At 33.2% G+C, this 10,104-nt stretch overlaps 2 protein-coding genes across 2 annotated transcripts; one reads left to right on the plus strand and one right to left on the minus strand.

Annotated features, from left to right (window-relative positions):
- Window positions 1–2,288: 2,288 nt before the first annotated feature.
- LOC123663237 (coiled-coil domain-containing protein 86) lies at window positions 2,289–3,685 on the minus strand. The gene is made up of 2 exons (XM_045597928.1): window positions 3,290–3,685; window positions 2,289–2,645 (listed from the first exon to the last, which is right to left on the minus strand). The coding sequence occupies exons 1-2, from the start codon at window positions 3,493–3,495 to the stop codon at window positions 2,354–2,356; spliced, it is 498 nt and encodes a 165-aa protein (XP_045453884.1). The 5' UTR covers window positions 3,496–3,685; the 3' UTR covers window positions 2,289–2,353.
- Window positions 3,686–5,578: 1,893 nt separating this feature from the next.
- Window positions 5,579–9,038, plus strand: LOC123663172 (actin-related protein 2/3 complex subunit 3). The gene is made up of 5 exons (XM_045597867.1): window positions 5,579–5,756; window positions 5,838–6,014; window positions 6,184–6,379; window positions 6,476–6,537; window positions 8,847–9,038. Exons 1-5 carry the CDS (start codon window positions 5,751–5,753, stop codon window positions 8,940–8,942), a joined length of 537 nt encoding a protein of 178 aa, XP_045453823.1. The 5' UTR covers window positions 5,579–5,750; the 3' UTR covers window positions 8,943–9,038.
- Window positions 9,039–10,104: the final 1,066 nt, after the last annotated feature.

Genomic DNA, 10,104 nt, shown 5'->3' on the forward strand with positions numbered 1-10,104 from the left:
ATGTTTTGCTAAATTTTTTGAAAGTTTTAGTGCCTGTTTCAGTGGTTGTTGATAGCCTATGTTGTACAAAAGTTACTAATAGGCTTTACAGCCTGGTGATAAGCCTTAGGGCCCTTTTCACCTCAACTAATAAACTATAACTTTATTAGTACCTAGTTGATAAGATTCACAGATCGCCAGACACAGAAAAAGTGAAATTTATCTGTTGGTTACTGTTAAAAACGTCAAAGAGTTTTATCAGCAAACAGTGAAATAGGACCCTTATTATATAAATTAATAAAAAAGTATTGAGAATAAACCAAATATTAGAATGAACTAGGTTCTCAACGCACGTTTTAATTTCTTGCAATTTGACAGTAGTAAAGATATGGTAACACTTTATGTATTACCTCCTTTCACGAATCTCATCTAAAGATGTGCCGGTACAGTGATCATTATTGACCATTTTATCACAGATATATGCTAGAGTTAAGACTATTTGTAGAATTTTTTAAAACAATATCATGTTTAAAAACTAAATTGTAAAATCATGTCATTCATTAGAAGCGATTAAAAATCAAGTTTAAATTCTGATAGAATGTGTAAACATTAGCAGGAGTTCAGTTTTATTGGGTTGTAGAAATTTTTGTAAAAAAGTATAAATAAAAATGACTGGCATGTATCCCAATTAACTCTTGTTCATTGAAGTAGTATTTAATGGATGGTAAATAGGTTCTGAGGATTATTTTATCATTATGAACAAACTTTGTTATCACTGCCTTAGACTGATATTTTCAATAAAGATTTTTTTTTAAATATGTTAACGAAAATATTACAGAGAGGTAATACCCTAACTTTAGAATTTAGGATACTAAAGTATTGTTGTAATTGAAGCAACACTAATGTTGTAAAATATTTAATTGAATTTAATAAAAATAAAAATGTTATGTTAGATTTAAGTAAAATGAGTGTCTAGAGAATAATGTAAAACTTTTTTTGAATATTTTTTATTGCCCTATTATTAGATTTATATGGTTATAATAATTATTGAACAGTATTGTTTGTAATGGTGATATAATTTTATTGAGGCTTATGATTTTTACTCAATGATTTTTCTAATAGAATTTGGATATATAATTTTGTAGTGGTATTGTGTCTGGAAAGTTAATCTAGCCGTATTCTGAGACATGTCTTGAAAATCATGTTTAATAGTAATTGTTGAATATATAAGATCTAGCTACATTTGTTGCTTTGTAAATTTATATACTGTATTTGTTTTTGGTGAGTCATATAAAAATGATAATTGTATTTCCATGTGTACATATAAAATATTGTGAAGTCAACGTAATATGTCACCATCTCATCACATCCTAAGTGTACTTTGTATATATTGCCCACACATGACATTCTACTTATCCACAAATATGGAAAAATACATTTAATATTTTTATATGTATGTGTGAATGTCGGTAACAATACTTAATAAAAATATTAAATGAACTTGGTGTTTTTATTATATTAATGAATAGCTGTCTGTGACTTTTTGGATTAAAAAAAAAATTAGTGTCCAGTTCGCCGTTAAATAAATTTTTAAAATAAAAGTAGCCTATGTTACTTCTTATTACATCAGATATCTGCCAGTGCAAGTCCCTTCAAAATGGGTCCAGCCGTTTCATAGATTAACCGGGACCAACAGACAAACAGACAATTATTAAAAAATGCTATTTTGGTATGTGTACCGTGTAAAAATCCAATGCATTCAATCATATGCATTTAGTAAAATGCTGTTATTTTAATATTGCAAACAGACACTACAATTTTATTTATTTGTATAGATGTATATATAAATACAAATAAAAAAAAATAATGGAAAATTAATTAATGATGATAATATAGGAAAATTATTATGAATGTAGACTTAATCTCGGTTGAAAATTGTACTATGATGGCCAGACCATTTGCGGTCATCTCCTACAATTTCATTAGCATTCTTGGTACCAGATGTATTCATGCCTTCATTAATAAAATTGGGTCACAAGTGACATTGAAGTGTATAAATAGTATGACATTAATATGTGAAGCTAAAACTTTGTTTCACTTTACGAAAATTATGCAGACGGAGGAGTATGAAATTTCGTACACTTTTAGTTTATATAGAGAAGGAGTGCAAATGCTATGACCTGTATGAAAATTTATACAAAAGATGGTTGGAAAGAACTTAGTATTGGTAATCACTGTTTTGGTAATTAAATAGTATTAATAAAGTACACAGGGAAAATGAGTACAACCCAATAAATGAAACTATAGACTTCAGGAAGAAATCATTTTGATTATTAAGAATTATTTAACGAAAGTAAGATAATAAACAAAATAATTATTTATTACTAGTATTAGTATCCCTTTTCTCAATAAACCTCAACTGTTTCTTCTTCATTCTCTTAAGTTTGGCAGTATTGGTTATTACTTGTACAATTTCAGATTTCCTTTTATTCTCTTCTGCTCGTTTTATGTTCTCGCGCCTTCTCTCCTTCCTAACCTGTTGTTTTTCTTTGATTTGCTCTATGATCTGTTTGGATAGCTCTTTTGTTCTCTTAAGTTCTAGTCGTAAGGCTGTTTTCTTCTGAAAGTCAGGCTTAATTCCTTTTGTTTTAACAATAGACAAAAATCTGAAATAAATTAATATTATAAACTATTATATCAAGATTATTGTACAAAGTAAACTACCTTTAATGATATACCTTTGGACGAGTAGTTTTCTAGAATACGTGATTATGAATATGAACACGGCTTATGCAGCCGCTGCGCGGGAAAAAGTTGAAGGTGAAGAAAGTTGGAAGAAGAGTTATTTATATTTATTTTGGGACTAGCTGTGCCTGCGACTTCATCCATGTGGAATTTAACAAAAAAGTTATTGTTCAGTTCGCAGAGTTATAAAATAAACAGATTTCTAATGCATTTAGTAAAAAGTGGTTATTTTAATATTACAAACCAACACTCCAATTTTATTTATTGGTATAGATATGGGCATTGGTCAACTAGCCGTATGTATTTGAGAAACAAAAAGGCTAGGCTTTAGATAAAGAACCGCATTTTGAGGTTGGATAGGTCAGGGTTATTTTTTTTAAACCAAATTATGTCGATAAACAGTCCATTTTGGTAGTTAGAATAGATTAGAAGGGCTATTTTTTTTTGTAACGTAATTATGCCGATAAACAGTCAAATTTTGAGCTTAGATAATTCGACGGTTCTTATCTAAAGCCTAGGTACCCAAATAAAGGTGAATATGAAATATTGTACTAGAAAGTATTACCTTTCTTTTTTTGACTTCCAAAATCTTCCAGACTTAGGTTTGCCTCTTACTTCATTCGAATTCTTATCTCCTTTTTTAGTTATTAAAGTTGTGTTAGTTTCTTGATCATTTTTAGCACTGACACTTTTTTCATCTGAAATTTGAACTGCTTTATTCTTGATATTTTCTAGTATTGAAAGAACTTTTGAATCACTATCCACAGACATGTTAGATATTAGAATAACTTCACATTTACAGTAATATTTTTTTGGTAGTTAATTGTAACTTAGTCTCCTACTTCAATTCAATTCCACGTGTTGTTTATATTCATCAATGTCATCAGGGTCTTTTCCATGTCTTTTCCATGGTCTTTTCACTTCTATACTTTGACGTTTTCTGTGGAGGCCGATTAGCTCTCTTTGGTACATTACTCTTTGCTTTGGTAGTTTCACCTACCCCACCCCAGCCAGCAAAATAATGATATTTGTAATAAAAAAAATACTAATTGATAGATTTTGAATAGCTCAATTCAACTACGTTGTCCTTTTAAATTGCTCACCTCAAATTATATAATTAAAAATCAATTTTTTTTTTAAAAAATCAAATATTTTCAAACTCCTATATCTTTTGATGTATACAATATTTTAAATTGCTCAAAGTGTTAAAGAACTGCTCAAGTTGCATTTATAATTGCTCAAGTTCAGTTTGGAACAGCTCCACTTTCCTTAATTTTTAAATAAATATATAAAGTTGGAACAAATTTAACGTTAATATCGATAAAGTGAGCGCTGCAGATGCGCATAGACAATGACGGAAGCCAAAAAAATTGCGGTTATTCGTAATAAAAAGATGCTAATCGTTCGATTTTCAATAGCTCAATTCAACTACGCTGGCCTTTTAAATTGCTCACTTCAAATTATTTAATTAAAAATCAAAAAAGTCGTTGAAAAATATTCTTTTATCGATATTTTCAAACTCCTATATCTTTTGATGTATACAATATTTTAAATTGCTCAAAGTGTTAAAGAACTGCTGAAGTTGCATTTATAATTGCTCAAGTTCAGTTTGGAACAGCTCCACTTTCCTTAATTTTTAAATAAATTTAAATAGTTTGAACAAATTTAACGTTTATATCATAAAGGGGCCTACTCAAAGCACTGCCTGCAGGGCCCTGCTTGCAGTGCCACTGCCGATCGTATTGTATGTATGCATGCAGGGCCGATATTTTAATTGTTCACCCTGTCGCAGGGCCGCAGTGTCGTTCTGCCAGCCCGACACACGATCTCCCCACTCCGTAAACTGCAATCAGGGACATGTGTAGCTCGGTCGGGCCGATTTAGACCACCATTTTGTTTACGTCGGTACATTGCGACGTTTGTCTACTTAATTTGACCTGGGGTTTGTCTTGTCAGTGGTTGTCATTTAGCAATTAATCAGTTAGTTGGTGGTTAGTTGGTTTGGTTTTATTATATTATTTGTTTGGCTCTGTTTTCTTCAAGAAAAATGAGCCAGCGAGAAAAAGACGTGTGGAGGGACGTAATCTAATTGTATAGGGATTTGCCATGTCTTTGGAAAACTAACCACGATCATTATCATAACAAAGATATGCGGTCGCAGGCTATGTCGCTTTTACATGAAAAATATAAAACTTTTTTACACCAGTGCTTCCTTTTTTTCTTTTGAACGCTACAAGTACTCAATACAGTCAAACCCAATGCTATTTTTTGGTGTTTGAATAATGTAGGAGCCATTTATAAAAACTGACGAATTTAGGCAAGGACAAAGAGAACACAAGTGAACACGACAACGTATGCCGCGTAAATGATTTGCAGTGCTTTGTGGAGCAACATCCTCTGCGGCAGTAACTGCAAGCAGGCCCTGCAGGCAGTGCTTTGAGTAGGCCCCTTAAGATAGGTGTACGCTGCGCGTGCGCATAGACAATGATGCGAAGCCAAAAAATTGCGGATATTCGTAATTCGGTGCGACAAAGCCAGTACTGCGGTCACCAACCCGCCTGCCCAGCGTGGTGACTATGGGCAAAACACATGAGTTCACGTTATTTGTGGCGTAAACTTGTGGAGGCCTATGTCCAGCAGTGGACTGTATAGGCTGTAATGACGGCGATAAAGCTGAAGACTCTATTCCAAGAAGCTTATATTTGTATAAGCTTCTTGCTTTATTCCCTCCATAGTAAGTTACTAGAGACTACTTAATAAGTTACACAGAGCATGGAGCATAGAGAAAAAAATATCAGACTAGGACATGGAGCATAGAGACTAGGATATCAGAGATGTGTCAAATGTCAATATGACATATTTATCAGTAGGCAATCAAATAGCTTATGACCAACTTGTGATTCATATTAAGTTTTCCGATATATTTGAAGCGATAAATAGGTATAAAACATAAAGTGGTAATAAAGTTAAAAGTTACTATCCTTAAAGTCGTTATCGTCACTTTAAAACAGTGAACTTTCGACATAATGCCAGTTAGTATTAGTTCGGAAAATTTAATTATTTTTATGAAATTTACCAAGTAAACTTGTTACTGTAAAATGTTAAAATTACAGGCCTATCATTCGACGTTAGTTGATTACACCCAGTCTGTGGGTAATTTGGCTTTGCTGCCAATTCGCACAACTTTCAGGGGGCCAGCACCTGTAAGTCCTAAAATTGAATTGGACATCATCGATGAAGCCCTCAATTATTTTAAAGCTAACGTTTTCTTTAGGTTCTATGAGATAAAGGTAATACTTATTCAATAAATATGTATTTAGTTTATAAGATTTCTTGCAAAAAAAGTCTCAACAAAAACAGAAACAATCTCAACAGAAATTAAATTATGGAAACTTTATATGCTATTTTTTCTAAAGAAATTTCATAGCTTAAGACATGATATGAATATTTAACTTTCAGTCTGATGCCGATAGGGTCCTCATTTATTTGACCTTGTATATTTCCGAATGTTTGAAAAAACTACAAAAATGCTCCAATAAGAATCAAGGCCAGCAAGAGATGTACATGCTGGCTATTTCAAAGTTTGACATTCCCGGAGAACCCGGTTTTCCTTTGAATTCTGTGTATGCTAAACCTTCCAGCCCACAAGAAGCAGGTAAACTATTAATCTTGCTACTGTAGTCTTTGGATTAAAAATAAAATCAACAACTTTCTTGTATCTAGATAATGCATATATGTAACTATATTTCAGACTTAATGAGACAATACTTGCAACAGTTGAGACATGAAACTGGTGGAAGAGTTTGCGAAAAGGTATTAAAATTGTGATTATTTTGTCTACTAGAACTAGCCACGCGAAGTTTATATCACTGAAAAGAGAGACATATATCGTTTTGATCTTATGATATATATCACTCATTTAGGTCAGTGAAATAATTTCATAATGCAACCAAAATGCAACCTTATGTTGTTGAAAAAAAATACTTTTTCGTTTGTTCAAAGCAAGACAATTAAGTCTATGACCTTGTGAAATATGAATCGAAAAGGTACAGAGCCATAGCTAACTATCTCTCTCTTTCGCATGATAAAAGCCATCGTCCGATCGAGTGGCTCACTAGCTCAGTCTAGTTCACTCTCGCTCAAGTACGTCAGTCTCTCGAAAATGAATCATAAGACTAGTGAGCTGGAGATATATTTATTTATTTATTTTACTTTATTTTGGAAACAAACGGTATTACATAAATATACAGGAATACACAACACAATAGTATCACTTAACCCTTAATTACTCGCACAAAGAATATTACATTACTGCTCGCATGGGGTCACGGGTGACCCCAAATAGTATGAGTAGTTTTAATATATTTTGAAATATATAAGTAAATGAAACGATTTTATTATTAAAGTGCTATGTTTATTTTATAATATCTATAAGTAATAACATGAATTACTAATTAATTATAAAAAAAACAAGTTAAAATAAAATTAATATCAATAATCAACAATTTGTACTTAGGTATACTGAGATCATAGTAAATACTCGTATTTTTTAGGAACTCTCCAAATCACTCTCGTTACACTGTTGACAGTATATGTCAGAATGATCATAGCACACAAATCTTATACATTTCTTGCATTTTGTTGGTACTTTGCGATCGCATTTCCTTGGGCAGCTGTTGCAACGTTCACGTTTTGCAATGGTTAGCGGGATGCGATTTTCCAACTCGTGCTCTTCCATCAGACGTTTTTTTTACCTTCTTAGGAGTAGCTCTGACTTCAAGTCGTCGTTTTTGGTTATTATGAACAAGTTCAACAGACAATTGCCGCAAGAAATTACGCCTCATGTGAGTACGTAATTTTTCGGTATTTACTCGATGTACAATGAGTGCATTTATGCCTGAAACATCTATCAGGTGGAAGGAAAAGGCTAACGGCCACCGTTTGGTACACCTCCCTACGTTGAATGTACCACACAAGTGATCATTGGTGTCCACTCCTCCATTAGTGCTGTTGTAAAATGTTATTATTTCAGGTTTCTGCTTGTCAGTTGAGGCTGGGTCGATATGAGCTACATGATGCATGGAAGATAACAACACAACAGCTTTATTTGGTTTTTGAACATAAGAAACCTGACCCTCCAACTTCTTCTTCATCAGAACCTCCTTCATTCTTTACCAACCATTGCGCAAATCGCTGTTCTCTCCTATCCATGACTAACTCTGACAAAAAGACGAAACTCGTAGTAAAACGGAATTTTTTGATGATTTCATTGTATAAAGATGTAAAAAACATATTTATAACAAGCATTTATTCACTGAACATACAATAACACAAATATAATTCATAATACACAAAAAAAATACATAAAATAAAAAACTTACCTCTACCAAAAAAGTAACGTAATTACTCGCACGGGGTCAGCGCTGAAGAGTGCAGCGACGCATCCTTCCACTCCTGTGACTTGGTCGCTAGTAAAATACAAACTTAGACGCACGTTATGAAGCTAGCGAGGGCGCGGGAGAAATCGGGCCGAGCCAAGTGCTTCATTTTTTAATCCGAAAATGCTTTGACCCCATGCGAGTAATTAAGGGTTAACCAAAAATAGTTTCCGATATTAAAAAAGAACATATGACAAAGTTCAGAAGAGATGCTTCACATTAATATTTCTATATCAAAAACTTAAATAATAATACTTAAAACATTACTATAAATTGATTAACAATCATTGAGAGAAAGAAAAAGTAATAAAGAAGTATATTGAGTATATTTGAAACGTAAGTGAGCTGATGAGAGACTAGCTCACTTAAAAAGATATGTTTCATTTGTATCACTCACGAGTTACCCAAGTCTGACTAGAATACCATAGGATAAAAATCTAAAAAACTGACTTATTTTTATTTAGAACTATATAAAAGTATAATATTGATATTTGAAATACACTACACACACACACACACATACTAATAAATAGTGATTGTTTTATGTGGTACTGAAGGTAATAGCTAGGTGCAAAACTCACTACAATTGTAAAAATTTGGTCATATGAAGTTGGATTCTCATTAAAGTTAATAACGATACTAGCATTTTAAAACTCAGTAAGTTTAAAATTTGCTTTGATACAGGTTTTTGCGACTGAGGATGGAAAACCAAGCAAATGGTGGTTGTGCTTTGCTAAAAGGAAATTTATGGACAAGTCTCTCTCTGGACCAGGCCAGTAATATAACTCATTATGTATTCAAAAAAACATTTAATTTCAAGCTTATATTCCAAATATTGAATATTTACATTAATTATTTTTATTTGTAAATTGTTTAAAATTTCTAAATAAATATCATCTTACTCAAGTGTTTTTGTTTTATAATATTTGATTTTAACTCTCTCTTAATGTTTATAATACATATCAAAAATAACATTAGCAATACAAAAATATTCTAAAAATATTTCATACATAGGCCTGAAAACAAAATCTTATAAATATATTTTCACTTTCCATTAAAATATTTTTTTTTTTCGACAATACAAAGATTCAAAGATCAAGATTTTCGTAGTTTAATTGTAAAGACTTCAAAAATATAAGCTAAGTTTATTTTTTATATAAATGAACATGATTTAACATCTTTTGCTAGATAATATCAATTTCAGTTCACAAGTATAGTGTATACTCACTCCAATACATTATTATTATCATCATCATCATCATCACTTCAGCATATGGCAGTCCACTGCTGGCCTCCCCAAGTTCACGCCAGGCATCCCGGTTTTCCGCAATCCTCATCCAGCCTACACAGGCAATCTTACGTAGATCCTCGGTCCAACGGGCCGGAGGACGTCCCACACTGCGTTTGCCAAGACGCGGTCGCCACTCCAGGACCCGTCTATTCTAACGGCCATCGGTCCTGCGACAAAGATGACCAGCCCACTGCCACTTCAACTTGCTACTTTTACTTGTTACTTTCGTTCTCTCGCGGATAGTCTCATTTCTAATCCTATCTTTGAGAGAAACCCCAAGCATAGCCCGTTCCATTGCACGCTGCGCGACTTTAAATTTGTGGACCAGTCCCTTCGTCAGTGTCCAAGTCTCGGCTCCGTATGTCAACACAAGCAGGACGCATTGCTCGAAGACTTTTTTCTTCAAGCATTGCGGAATCTTCGAAGTGAAGACTCGACGAAGCCTGCCAAACCCCGCCCAGCCCAACCGAATCCTCCTGTCGGCCTCCTTCTCGAAGTTGTTGCGGCCTAGTTGGACAGAATGGCCTGAATATAAGCCTGAACAACTTCGAAAAGGGTACTATCGACCGATACCGGTCTCGGTATGACTTGATTGTTAAACATAAGTTTTGTTTTGTCCAAGGTCATACAGAGACCGACACGCTGGGAGGA

This window comes from Melitaea cinxia, chromosome 20 (assembly GCF_905220565.1).
Source record: "Melitaea cinxia chromosome 20, ilMelCinx1.1, whole genome shotgun sequence".
NCBI classification, from domain to species: Eukaryota; Metazoa; Arthropoda; class Insecta; order Lepidoptera; family Nymphalidae; genus Melitaea; species Melitaea cinxia.

Excerpts from the sequence above, each read along its gene's own strand:
- LOC123663237 (XM_045597928.1), bottom strand. The coding sequence starts at position 3,495 with ATGTCTGTGGATAGTGATTCAAAAGTTCTTTCAATACTAGAAAATATC. Across the intron at positions 2,646-3,289 it reads TGGAAGTCAAAAAAAGAAAG|ATTTTTGTCTATTGTTAAAA; the intron begins GTAATACTTTCT and ends AATTTATTTCAG.
- LOC123663172 (XM_045597867.1), top strand. Across the intron at positions 6,380-6,475 it reads TTCCAGCCCACAAGAAGCAG|ACTTAATGAGACAATACTTG; the intron begins GTAAACTATTAA and ends ACTATATTTCAG. Across the intron at positions 6,538-8,846 it reads GTGGAAGAGTTTGCGAAAAG|GTTTTTGCGACTGAGGATGG; the intron begins GTATTAAAATTG and ends GCTTTGATACAG.